The sequence below is a fragment of the Macadamia integrifolia genome, chromosome 12 (assembly GCF_013358625.1).
Source record: "Macadamia integrifolia cultivar HAES 741 chromosome 12, SCU_Mint_v3, whole genome shotgun sequence".
Classification (NCBI taxonomy): domain Eukaryota; kingdom Viridiplantae; phylum Streptophyta; class Magnoliopsida; order Proteales; family Proteaceae; genus Macadamia; species Macadamia integrifolia.
The window spans coordinates 15481441-15495929 of NC_056568.1; the positions used below are offsets into that span (position 1 = coordinate 15481441).

Here is a 14489-nt window from a genome sequence, read left to right on the forward strand (position 1 = left end):
ATCCCACTCTTGGGGAGGAATAGGACACGCATCCCTAGATCATCTTTCTCTAGGCTTTATGGAGAGGAATCCTATCCTCAACGGCCTAAGTTTGAAAATTCTAATCAAATGGATGGTGGAGAAGTTGGGGGGGGGGTGGACAGTGCGACAATACATTTATACTTCATGTTATTAAAGTATAAGCATGCATATTTATTTGTTTCATTCACAACATGGAGATGTTTAGTAGATGCTCTTCCAACAAAGGACCATCTCATCCAAAAGAGGATGAATATTAACCCTCAATGCATTTTCTGTTGGGTAGGTATGGAAAGTAGAAATCGTTTATTCTTTGAATGCCAGTTTACTTATGTTTTATGGGGAAATTTATCTTTATTATGCATTCAAAATGGGATAAAATCAGATAGTGTCATAGAAATTACATTGTGGGTGAAAAATGAATTTTATGAAAGTGATCCTTTAAAAGTAGTGGGGAGGTTAGCTTTCTGTGCCACAGTACAACATATTTGGCAAGAAAGAAATTTTAGGATCTTCAAATAAAAAAATCGAACCACTTCACAGATTATTGATGCAATAATTTCAGAAGTTAAGTTGAAATGTTCATTTTTGAGATTTATGGATGAATGCAATCCTAGGAACCAATTCGTAGTAACAACTTAGGGAATCAAAATCTTGGAACATAGTGATTCTCAGAGCCTATTGCTAGTTTCAACCACTAGAGAACACGGTAGCATTGCATTGTGATGGTTCCCTTACACATGATAGTGCATCATATGGAGGGTTGATCAGAGATAGGGTGGGGGTACCTATTATGGCTTTCGCGGGTATATGAAAAAATGCAAGTATTTTGTATTTGGAATTACAGACTATATTTAGAGGAGTCACCCTTTATGTTAAAAAGAATATCATGGAGGTGTCCATTCGACCTGATTCAAAACTGACTATTGATATTTTAAATGGTGTGATAGAAGGATCTTGGCAACCTAGAGTTATTAAAAGTGAGATTTTGAATAGGTCAAAATCACTAGCAATGAAGGAGTTCAAGCATATTTGGAGGGAGATAAATAAACTAGCTGATTTTATGTCAACATATGCAACAGGCCAAGGAGAGACTATTATTCAAGCTCAAGATTTTCCAGATGAACTGAATAATTTGATAAGAGATGATTCAGAGTTTAAAGTCTACTATAGATTGTAATCTTTGATTTTGATTTCCCATTGTAATACAGGGCCTCTCCTGCTTGGTTTTAAGGGGTTTATTTTCCCTTTTATTTTTTTTTTATATATCCATGAAAGGAGATTAAGGGCCCGTTTGATAACGTTTCTGTCGTTTTTGTTTCAAGAAATGACAGAAACATAAATTTTCGTTTCTAGAAACAGAAACGGAATTGAAGGTGTTTGATAAGTCATGTTTTTAGAAGTCGATAGTAACCAATGAAAGAATGACCACAAGTCGTTTCTAGAAACGGCGAAACAAGTTGAACTTGTTTCGCCGGGGTTGTTTCTTGAACCATAAATAAGTAAAAATTTCTATTTCTATTTCTGAAAATAAGTGAAACAGAACAGTTTTATCAAACGCTTTTTACTCCGCTTCTAATGTTTCTGAAAATAGAAACGGTAGAAACGCATTTCTTAAAACGTTATCAAACGGGCCCTAAGACTGCCTTACTCTGTAAATTTTTTTTTTCTTAATACATACTGATAAGTTATAAAAAATAAAAAACCTTTATATCGTACGAAAATTCAATCATTAACACCTAATACGGGAAATATGATAAAACCGCCAAAAACCGCCAATGAGAGGGCCTCAAGCAACGATGAGATGAAATGATGAGTTACGATTTTAGATTTTTTGTCGGGGCTTCTCTCTCGCTCGGGGCGAGAAAGAAGAGGTCAGCTGAGGGGGAACGAGAGAAAGAGCGGGGGAGTCAAGAGTCAAGACTCAAGACTCGAGGGAAGGAGAGAAAGAGGCGAAGCAGCCTCGATTAATCTTCGTCCATCAAGAATTTTTTCTCTGAAAAACGAAGATATTCTTCCATCTACATTTCCTGTGCAAGGTTGAGGTTATATAATTGACGAATCATTAATGTCTCTCTTTCTCTCTCAGCAATCAATCTTCTCCTTCTAGCGATCTCTCGGGCGATGTCCCTCGAGGTTAGGTTACGTTAGGTTTAGGGTTTGTGAGATAATTTGTCTTCTGAGCTTGACTCGTAGACGGAGCTTCGTCTTCTCTAGTAAGATTGTTTCCATGGGTTACTAGATGATCATCTTGTAACTTCTGCCGATCACCTCAATTGACGTTGTCAAGTGACCTACCTGAGATGCTGGTTTTGGCAAGGACAAATCCGTTGATTCATCCCCATTTAGACTACCGGGTTTTTTATTTTTTATTTTATTTTTTTATTTTTTTTATTTTTTTTATTTTTTTAAATTGTGATCTCAACGATTAGGATTACGGTTAGGGATTGAAAGGATGGACAATTCAGTCAGCAATTCCGACTCGTACAGGAATTCTTCCGGCAGCAGTAGTAATTTGAGACGATACGGAATGCATTTCTCTGCTGCAAATTTCATCCAGGCGCCTCTGTCGGCTCTGTTGGAATATTCTGGTATTCTTCGTACTCGGTCAAATCATCAGGAAATAGAGGGTTTAATCAATGGAGGAATTAATTCTGGTTTCCGAGACCAAATTCAGAGCCGGCTGGATGATCCTGCTGCAGGGGCAAGTGGCAGCGGTGGGGAGGTTTCCATTAGGATAATTGGTGCTGGAGAACAAGAGCATGTCAGGTTGGGAACAAACCTCCCAAGTTCATCAGCCGTTGGGAGAGAGGCAAATTCTGGTGACACCGGAGTATCCGCTGGCCAGATGGCGGCACCAGCGGCAACTTCATCAGATCGTCAGGGGGATGCTGCCAATGATGGCGGGAGTGCAGAAGGGCTTTCTTCATCATCTTCGGCTTCAATCTCCGGCGTCGATTTGGGTAATGGTAGCACAGATGGTGAGGGAGGTAATGTTCTGGGCGGAAATACGAGGGATACTTCTTACCATAGATACGATATTCAGCAGGTTGCAAGGTGGATTGAGCAGATTCTCCCCTTCTCTTTGCTCTTATTGGTTGTATTTATCCGGCAGCATTTGCAAGGTAGTTTTCTTCCCCAATCATTCTTTTGAAATATTGTCATGACTGAAATAGAGTCTCCAGTTATGTTTTTTCAGTCCTATGATAGGGTGTCATTGCCTTGGTGGAACCTTCCAGCCTGATAATACCTAAATTTGTCCCAATTGAGACCGTGGTTACAAAAAATATATTTGTAGAAGAACAATGGCCATTTCCTTTTTTTGGTAGAACAACAATGGTCATTTCAGTAGATAAAGTCGTCTGATGAACCTTTGTTGAGATGGGAAACAACCTTTATTCATTAGATTTAACTTTAGATAGTTTTTTGTGGACCTAGTTGCAGAGGATTTATTAGAGGCAATAAGGGAGAGGTTGTACTCTTCCTTTTCTTTTCTTCTCTTTTGTTTTTATCCTTTTCCCCTTCTGATTGACGCATTGAATGCAATATCTTAGAAGTTAGAACCCAGATCAGAGGTTTATCTGGTCTTACATGAATAGTGGAGTAGAATTACATCGAATTACCTCAATTTGAACTAAATCCACCTTGGTGTAGCTGTCTAATTTGTCCATCCATTAATTATTTAAGTCTGCTTTAGTACATGGGCAGGATTTTAGTCCATGTTTTAAAATGTTGGTTTTCTTCCAACACTGTTGCTTGCTCTAGGTATCCATATGAACAAGGGGTTCATTTTCTTACCCACTTATCTTGCTATCTGAATGATGTGTGCAAGCCTCCTTAGAACTATGTCGTTCTGAATGAGTCAATGCCTGTTTCAAAAAATATGGGCAACCCCTGCATTAATGCTTTTATTGCCATGGCCAGTTGTCAACAATCCTTGCAGGCACCGGATTTCCTAGACTACTGCTATCAAAATACAACTTAATGGAACTAGGAGATTAGATCAATTTAAAGAAAGATGCAGTGAAGCCTTGCATCTCTCAAAGATGTCTGGAAAGCTACTTGGGTTTCTTATACTTAAGGAATAGGTCTAGCTTGATTTTCTTATTTCTCTTTTTTCCCCTTGAAGCACTTGATCTTCTTATTCATGTTTCATGTTTTCCTTTCTCTCCTTTTAGGTAAACAATTGATTATAAGTTCACTATTAAAAAGAAGACCTATATATTTAATACGGGAAAAGAATGCTACCTAATAGTGTTTCGTACGCCCACACACATAGGGAAGTGGAACCAGGCTGTGAAATGACGCCATGCCCCGGCTCCACTTCTCTATGTGTTTGTAGGATTATGGAACACTATCGGGTAGTGTTCTTTAGCCCATTTATTATTTGGGGAGATCCATAGAAACTTTAAGCTAACTGATTTCAGATGATCAGGCTGAAAATTATTTTTCCTTTTTTTTTTTTCAAAATAACAAGGGCTTATTATTTATTGCATTAGGGAGGAGGTTAGGTATGCTGCCAGCTTTCTTGGAGCTAGTGGGTCAACCAATGGAACGGCTGGGATGGGAGGGGCATAGGAGATCTTTCCAAGGGGAAGAGGAGAGATAGGCACATATCTGGGTATACCGGCAGCATACCTGGCCTTTTCCCATTACATTATTCAGCAAAGAGTATGTAGCTAGGTGGTCCAGTTGATTATGAGGAAAGTCAATGATGGTAATTATTGCTCAAGTGGTAATACTGATGTTCGCTATGATGGTCATTGTTCGGAAAGAATGACTCTTGTGATACTGTAGAGCTTATGTGGAATAAATTTTCAGCTACAATAAAACACCACCATTCAAAGATTTGATGACTTCTTTAATCCAAGCAAAAAATGTAAGGTCAAGTGAACTGAGCTTTATTTTACCTCCACTACCCTATTGTGCATAGTGGAATTTGAGCAGCCAAACATGGCTAAATGCACATCATTTTTCCAGTTTCTCGGCTTTCTCCTCATGTTCCATGGTCATCTTGGACTATTCTTTTGCTGTTATATTTTTTAATGGACGCAAATTATCTTTTTTTTTTGTTCATTTTGGCCATGTATTTGCTTCTTAGTAGGTAGATATAGCATTGGACCAGGGAGGATAGTGATTCCTCTAGCACATATTTAATTTTCCTTTGGGAACTAATGTTATACAGCTGTCTTTGTGTTTGATTTCTTGGCTCTTATTTGCAGGTTTCTTTGTCACAATCTGGATTGCTGCAGTAATGTTCAAGTCCAATGACATTCTAAGAAAGCAGACAGCTCTAAAGGTGTGTGACGTTCGTTTAATTCTATAATAGTAATGTAGTATCATATTTGAAAGACTAAAAATAGTAGCCAATATATGAGATCTTTAAATCAAAGAATCAAAGTTATTAAGGCGGTGAGGCGACCGAGGAGTTTGAGGGTTTTTCAGAGCGCTTTGGAGATAGGGCGGGCATAAGGCGTTGCCTTATTGAATAAAGCGTTACTGTGTTATTTTTTTATACAACCATTCTATTTGACTCAAATCCTAGTTGAATCCTACTACTTGATGAAGATAAGTCACTTAATAAGCTTATTTTATTGCAAATAAGCCTTGGGTTGGGTTATGAATGTGTTGGGCCTTTGATTCTTATGAGTTTTCTTTGTAATGAACCACTTTAATGGGCCTAAATTATGGGTAGAAAGTAGGAAAACGAGATTTAATTCATTAGTTTAGTTAGAGTCTTGTTTTGAGTCAATTTCCTTTGTTATTTCAGTTTCTTAGTCAGTTTAGGTTTCCCAGTTAGTTAGGGATTGCGTTAGGCCTTTCCTTTCTAGGGTTTGAGTCAGTTTTGAGTCTTCTATATAAGTTTGTGAGTGGCTACAACAATGAACACGAATTTGTTGATAAAAAAAAGATGGCTTATGCTGTTGTGGGTGAGATGCCTAAACTAGAGGGTGAGATGCCCATTCACTAGTTTTTCTTCCCCCTTCTCAACCCTCCATTGAATTCTCCTTCTTTTCTTTATTCTCTTATTTTTTGTTTATTCATTCTTTTGGCCCCTGAATTTGGTTTATATTGAATTAAGTAAAGATCCTGCCAGGGATTGGATCACTTGTGATTCGATCTTACATTATTTGGTACTAGAGCTTAACCGAAGATGGTTCCAGAAGTTCGTTACTTTGTTGGACAAAAGGATACATGCTACATCCTTGATTGGCTAGATTCTCTTGAGGAATATTTTGACTACTATAACTTGATAGAGACACGAAAGCTTCAATTTGTTTGCTTCCGGTTGATTGGTTGTGCTAGAGACTGGTGGAGAGTCCATGAAAAACGACTTCGAGCTCGAGGACATGAGCCTAGGACTTGGGATGAAATGGAGTACGAGTTAGCAACATAATATCTCCCTGTATATATCCAAAGAAGGCTCTTCCCTCCACAGGATTCCCATCATAACACATCTATAGGTCCCCAAAAGCCACCCATAGATGACGAGAGCATGAAAAAATTGTTTGATCACGTGACCATTATGTTGCAACAAATTGCAAAGGGAGCGACAAGAGAAGACCCCTCCAGCCAATGAACCAGAGTCAAAAGTTGAGGTTAGTGTTGAAGAAATTCTAGTAATTCCTATTGTCAAGGAAGAGCTAGTCATTGATGTTCCCATCAACGAAACTCAGGTGGAAGAATTTGAAAGCAACAAGGTTGCCACAATGGACAATGAGGTTGAGATTGAGGAACTTGACACTACAACAACTGTGATGATTGTGAACAGCCGAGAGGAAGATCCTAAGGAGCTTAAGATTGAAATTGTGGAGGTCAAGAACACAGTGGTTGAAGGTGTTTATGTGAATGATCCCATAGATACATCTGAGGTTGTTGAAGATGAGTATGTAGAGTTTGTCATCCCATTAAAGTATTTTGAAGATTGAGCTCCTCACATTTTAGACTACATCCTTATTATCAGAGAGCTACCTGAATTTTTCTACGACTTGAAGAGGGACGTGCACCATGATATAATCACCCTCACTCTCTATAAAACTTGAGGACGAATTTTTTCTAAGAGAGGGAGAATTGATGCAGATAAGTCACTTAATGGTTTATTTTATTGTAAATAAGGTTTGGGTTGGGTTATGTATGTGTTGGGCCTTTGATCCCATAGGTTTTCTTTGTAATGGGCCACTTTAATTGGCCTAAATTATGGGTAAAAAGTAGGAAAACGGGATTTAATTCATTAGTTTAGTTAGAGTCCTGTTTTGAGTCTTTTTCCCTTGTTATTTCAGTTTCCTAGTCAGTTTAGGTTTCCCAGTTAGTTAGAGATTGGGTTAGGCATTTCCTTTTTAGGGTTTGAGTCAGTTTTGAGTCTTCTATATAAGTTTGTAAGTGGTTACAACAATGAACACGAATTTATTGATGAAAAAAAAGATGGCTTATGTTGTTGTGGGTGAGATGCTCTAGGTGAGATGCCTAAACCAAAGGGTGAGATGCCCATTCACTAGCTCTTCTTCCCCCTTCTCAACCCTCCATCAAATTCTCTTTCTTTTCTTTATTCCCTTAGTTTTTGTTTATTCATTTTTTCAGCCCCTGAATTTGGTTTATATTGAAGTTAGTAAAGATCTTGCCTGAGATTGGATCACTTGTGATTCGATCTTACATTACTACTCATATACTAAATAAAGATTAAAGGTTTATACTTCATACCAATGCAATAATACATAAGCCAATCGGGTTTTCCAAATAAATGGAAGGCACTAGGCAGTAATAAAGAGTTGCATATAAGGCTATAAGCATATTCATCCAATCTGGTTTTCCAAAGAACATGGCAGACAGTAACATATTTCCTAAAAAAAAAAAAAAAAAAAAAAAAAATCAGTAGCCTCATATTTATTCAGTAATTGGCTCTTAACACTGGCCTTAGGTCTTCACTCTTCACTAATATTAAGAATCAAACCAAAACAGCAGATTGAATTAAAAACAGAACCACAAGAATGACAAAAGAAAATGAAGAAGAAAGAAGAAAAAAAAAAGAAAAAAGGACAGGTACAAAGCTATCACCGTAGGTTGAAGAAGAGTGAAGAATAGAAGAAGTAAAAAAAAAGGTATCGTACATAGAAACAGAAGAAGAAAGAAGGGAGAACAAAGAAGAAGAAGAAGAAAAAAAAGCAGGTACAGAGCTCACTGTATGTTGAAGAAGAGTGAAGAAACAGAAGAAGAAAAAAAACATAGGTACTTTGTTTGAAGAACAAAAGAAGAATGAAGAAGAAAGAAGGGAGAAGAAAGAAGGGAGAAGAAGATAGCTATAGAGTTCACCGTAGGTTGAAGAAGAGTGAAGAACTGAAGAATAGAAGGGAAAAAAAAAGGGTACCGTAAGAACAGAAGAAGAATGAAGAAGAAACAAGGAAAAAAAAAAGATACCTGTAGAGGGGGGTACGATTGTTCACCGGAGTAACCCTCACCGTTGCCGGAGAAGAACAGTCACTGCCGAAGCAAGATCGAAGGAGGAAGGTCGCCTGGTTCTTCTTCTTCAGTTCCTTGTAAACCCTTGACTCAAAAGCCTTTGTGAGTGAATCGTGTTTTGTTTTTTTGGTTGAGTACTTGAGTTGTTAGTAGCCTTGATCCCATGCATCTCAAGTGCATTCAAGACCATACACCTGCCAATCACAAATTGATATTTGGAATCTATCTAAATTAGTTTAAAAAAAATTATAAATTCTAAAATGCACATAAGGCGACCCGCCTTGGGTAAAAGGAGTCATAAGGCGTCGCCTTACCACATAAGGCGACTGCCTTATGCGTTGTCTCTAGGGCGGCCTATTGCCTTGGACCCTTTGAGCCGCCTCAGCACCTAGGCGTCGCCTTACCAGTGCCTTGGTGACACCTTAATAACTTTGCATAATTCAGGCTAATATAGGACAATCCTAGCAGATCTAGGAGAAGAGTATTTCGGTAATAAATCAACAAACAAGAACAGGGCACAGCGTGATCGATTCATAGTGAAATCTATTGTGAACTAGTGATTAAAACAGAGTTGAAAACCTGTATATCAATGAGAAGAAAGGGTAATCGATTCTTACTGAAATCTGTCATGAACTAGTGATTGAAACAGAGTTAAAAATAAGTATATTTATCGGTGAGGAAATAAACAGTAACCAAAGTAGGGTTAAAAGTTAAAACAGTAATTTTCCAACGCCAAATAGAATTCAGAAATTAGGGCTTGTAGTGGTCAATAGATTCAACAGCATATGACATAAGCAGTAGCTTAACAGGAATATTTGGGAGGCAATCAAAATAGAGGGAAAAAGATTGTTCCTTTTTCTTCTCCTTAACTATCAATCTGTTGCATCTTCTCAAACACTTACCATCAATTTCAACCAGGATTTGAGCCCCATCAGAGCTCCCTACAACCAGTTGCAAGATTCCTCCTATTCAGCCAGATTTGAACTCTGGTTCTAAGTCTGATTTCAGATTTGAAATTGTGGGATCCTAACTGGGGTTGGGTAGTTCCTACCTGGCCTTACATCAGGGATAAAAAGAAGGGCAGGGTTAGTATGGAAAAGCAAAAGTATTAAATTGATGGAATCGAAAAAAGAGAGGGGGAACATATACTGACAAAGAGAGGGATTGGGGTCTCCTTCTTGGAGATGGAACCAGCAGAGAAAGGGCTTAACTATGTTGAAGGAACCTGTGAAACGAGCGATGGCCTGCAGCGAAGGATGGGGCCGATGCAAGGAAGAGGGAAGGAACACTAGGGGCTTGCGGCGTCGAATGGGCTTTCGTTGCTTGGAGTCGAATTGTGGTGAAGAGCTTCAAACCAGGTAAGTCTCTTCGTTTCTTTACTTCTCAATATTTTCTTTTTCTACTTCCATTTTTTTTTTCTTTTAAATGCTGGTGAAACCTTAAACATGGGAGGGGTTTGGCCGAAAGCAAAGGGAGGGTTTCTGCAGGCTTGAGAGATGGACTTGCTGTTGCAAATTTTTTTTTTCTCGCTGTTACAACAGAGAAAGAAAATGGGAGGGGTTTACAGGTTTAGGAATCAAAGGGAAGTTAGGGTTTCGGTGGGTTGTTCTATATAGCAGAATAGAATGAAGGAATAGGAAGAGGATAAAATAGGGAGGGATGATGAAGGAAAGGATCCTTCAGCTCTGATACCAAGTTGATGGAGGGCCCTTAGAGGAAGAGGAAGATCAGAGTAGAAAGAGGGGGAGGGGGAGGGGAACACACTCTTAGAGAGCTCAAATCAAACCAATTCTTAATTCGTTCTCCAACATTCTTCAATGCACTCTACCATTGTCTATCGATACAATCATTACAACAACTGATAACCTTATCCCAACTGAATGGGATCGGCAGTCGGCTACATGGATCCAATGTTGGAAAATAGAAAGTAAAGTATACAAGATAAGTTAAAAAGAGAAAGCATGGGGATAAGTTAAGAGGGTATCACAGAAAGAAGATACGCATCATGGGAACATCCCTTATAGGGGGTCAAAACATGGGTTCTTGTCCTCCATAAAACATAATCCGAAGTCATACTAGGGTCGAGCCCTACTAATTACGTATCTTTTCGGACCACTTCGTTAATAGTCATCTTAGGCTTGCCCTTACTTTTTCTACCTCCTTCTCAACAAATCTGGTCACTCTTCCGTACTGGGGCCTCCATAGGTCTCTGTTGGACATGGACATACCACCTCAATAGGCTCTCGCAGAGTTTGTTTTGGATCGGTGTAACCTCCACCTCATTTCTAATATTCTCATTCCGTACCTTATCTATCCTGGTCTTTCCGCACATACCTCTCAACACTCTCATTTCTGTTACATTCAGTTTGTTCACATTACTTTTCTTAGTTGCCCAACATTCCGCTCCATGCATCATAGCCGGTTGTATAACTGTCCTGTAAAATTTTTTCTTGAGTTTAATAGGTATTCTTTTATCATATAACACTCCCGACGCACCTTTTCACTTCATCCACCCCACTTTAATCCTATAAACAACATCATCTTCTATATTCCCCTCTTTGTCAATGATAGACCCCAAGTATTTAAAACAGTCCCTCTGAGGTAATTCCTGTTGTCACACCTCGCCTCCACTCACTTGAAGGCTGGCGACATGGACACGCACACGTGTCCACAATCCATCCAGGATCCACGATGCAGTACCTTAAGTTCATAAGATTATGAAATGATTCTAATATCACATACTTATAATATAAACAAAATATATCAACTGGTGATTTCTATTGATATTTACCATATTTACACAAAAAGAATGTTTTCACATCTGGATCATAATTTCAGTTATACCCCCATAGGGCTACATCTGTTAAGTACAAAAAGAATAAAAGATAGAAGATTGATACTCCCATCCTCAGCGTGCTCCAGATGCACTATCATCGCACACGCATCCATCCTCGTGCGCAACTAACTCTTTATCCTAGAGGTCACCTCCGTAGAGAGCCAGAACCTCGATTAGAGCTTCCAAAGGGATTCCTGAATCAACATCTAAAAAAGGGCAACAACGGGGGGTGAGCTTCCACGAAGCCCAGTGTGGGGTAACACACACAAGCAATCATAGTTGTCACGGCGCCAAGGCGAACCAAGGCGGTGGAGGGTTGTCTAAGCGCTTAAGTGAGAAGGCGCACGCCTTGAGGCGATCAAGGCGACCAATTGTTATTTTTTATTTTTCCTATTTTCTAACATTATTTAGTAAGCTATATATACCTTGTATCATAAAAAATCAAGATTAAGCAACATCAAGTCATTAAAAATCAACATTTAGCCATATTAAATCATAAAAAATTAACATCAAGTCATATTAAGTTATAAAAAATAAAAATTTAGAGAAATGCTCTAGTTCTATAACAAGTTTGACTGTCAAATGATATTATTTTTACATGAGACTTTTTGTATCAGTTATAATATAAAACCAGCTTTCCAACAAGTCTAAGATTACTTAAATCTAAGTTGTAATGACAAAGTTATGCTCCGGTCAAACTTATTTTTAAGTGCGTAAATGCTGTTAAAATCGCCTGAATGAAAATAATTTTATGGATATCAAAACAAAAAATTATTTTACCGGACTTTTGGTTTTTAGCAATGTTTTAACATGATAGAATTTATAAAATTTTCATAATTGAGAAAAACTCCAGCATTTAAAAGTTGAAAATCGCCCCTATAACCAAAATCCAGTTTTTCTTCTTGGACTGGGGGGTTGACTTTTTATCCTTTTGGAATTTGATTTTTAAACTATTTTTATTGGATTCAAATAGGGGGTATTTGTTTATTTATGAATAATATCTTAAGTAAATGAAATAACAAATATAAAATAAGTGCCAAAACACAAGGCGGTATGCAGTGCAATAAGGCGACTGTCGCCTAGGCCCCGGGCAAACCGCCTGGTTGACAACTATGCAAGCAATCATGACAATCCAAGAAGATGCAATAGTATAAATATTCATGCTCGACCACATCAATATGAATGCAATTATATGAATGCAATGACATGATCCATTTATTATCAAACAATTCTAAGCAACAATTTCTAAGTCCAAAGGGGGTATTAGTGCTACTGCAACATAGGTGTTATCCTTAGTCATAAATGTACGTTATCAGTCCCTAGGGATACAAGCTAGTTGCGAGTCAGGAGCGTGCCGGTTCTGGAACCACATCGTTACCCGGCAAACCCCTATTAATAACCCTCCCATAATACCGCTATATTGAATCCAACATCGCATGTAGGGTATACCCGTCACCGAATAAAACATCTCGTGAGGGTCTGTCACGACGCTGGCATCTTCGCACCTCAATCATAGGAAATCGTCCCCAACCACGGACCATCAGACGAGAGGATTAGCCAATACGTAAACCCCTATTGGCAAGGGTTGTAGCACCAGGGTGGTTATCCTAGCCCAATGCATTCTAGTATGCCACAACACAATTCAATCATACTCACACATACACACACATACACACCCTGAGCATGCAGTGCCGTCGGCACCAACCGTTGGCCACCCTGCACCCCAGTCATACTCACCTTGAGCATGCAGTGCCGCCGGCACCAACCGTTGGCCACCTTACACCCCAGTCACACACACACACACACATACACACACCCTGAGCATGCAGTGCGGCCGGCACCAACCGTTGGCCACCCTGCACCCCAGTCTCCACATACACATGCACACACTCTGGGCATACAGTGCCGTAGGAACCCACCACAGGCCACCCTGCATCCCAGTCACACACACACATGCACAATCATAATCCACATTCTCATGCCACATCAACACTTTACATAAGGAATAATATAATAATATGCAAAATGATAAAATTCATCCACATATGTACTATGATACAAGCATTCCATAAAAGCACACAAAATCCCCTCACCTCGAGTTCTAGATGGCGGTAGATAGTTGATAGTTTCGTGTTGCGTGCTCCCGTCACTTCTCGGTTCCACTCCTAGGACACAGTGTTTTTTTTAGGTTATTTGGTTGTCCATAGGGGAGTGGGACACTAGGACTCGTGCCCCAAATAAAAGGATTAAAAATTAACTTTAAAATGGTTCACCAGTGGATGCTCACCGGTGAACAAATCTGAAAGGGATGCAAATCCTGCAATATTTTCATATGTGGATGGTCCCTACCTTCACCGGCTAGCCGGTGACCATCAGACGGTGAAGTTAAAATCAGGGTTTTCTTGCTTGGATCAGCCCTATTGGCCCTGTGGCCCCTGTGTATGGTGGTGGAAATGCGTATTTTTTAGTGGGGTGTCATTTCCCAACTCCATTCCTCCCTTCTCCCTCTTTTGTATAGTTTACAAATTGGGTTTTGTGATTTTGGGGTTGGTTTTCATGGAGGGCATCCTCACACACTTCACTTAGCTTAGGTTTTGTGAAATTAGTGAGTGGATTAACATTAGGTTTCAAGATACACCCAATTTCCTATATACACAAGTCTTGGTTAAGCTAAATTGGGGAAGACTTAGGTTGAGCTCATGGAATGGTCATTAATGGCTCATGAAATCACTCTCACCCACCATACATAGGTTTAATTTCATTTTCCCTACTTAGGATTAGGTTAGGATGTTAGGTCATAGAGGATTTGCTCAAATTCCCAAATCCTAGGGTTTTGGGTTGGGGTTTCATAGGGATTTGTCCTTAGACCCAAGGTTAAGTGTATAACCTTGCCAATGTAGGTCTCTTACTCTAATTTCCTCCTCCCATTATGTAGTCTTTATGGTTGGGTAGGTAGAATTTGGTTGGGTCTCCATTACTTCCAATAAAGAGTGAAAGGGAAAAGAGAGAGATTTGTGTGTATGTGTGTGGAGAGAAGCATGTGGGCTTATCTCCCTCCTTTGCTCTCCCTCTCCTTCTTCTTCTTTCTCCGTCTCCTTGTTTATATTTTGGTAGGAGAAGAAATGAATGGTAAGAGTCCTATTTATAGCCACTTAAGTCCCACTAAGGGCTGTTTAGGGAA

The 14489-nt window shown here is 39.1% G+C and overlaps 1 protein-coding gene across 2 annotated transcripts in view; it reads left to right on the forward strand.

Annotated features, from left to right (window-relative positions):
- The first annotated feature begins 1823 nt into the window (after nt 1–1823).
- The window catches only part of LOC122058364 (RING finger and transmembrane domain-containing protein 2-like), a 36959-nt gene continuing 24293 nt past the window's right edge, over nt 1824–14489 (forward strand). Inside the window, exons 1-2 of one of the 2 annotated variants that reach the window (XM_042621021.1) lie at nt 1824–3143; nt 5241–5317. In XM_042621021.1, coding sequence (XP_042476955.1) covers nt 2474–3143; nt 5241–5317 — 747 coding nt within the window. In that variant the 5' untranslated portion in view covers nt 1824–2473. The remainder of the gene's footprint in view (nt 3144–5240; nt 5318–14489) is intronic. The other variant, XM_042621020.1, reaches the window with a different exon arrangement.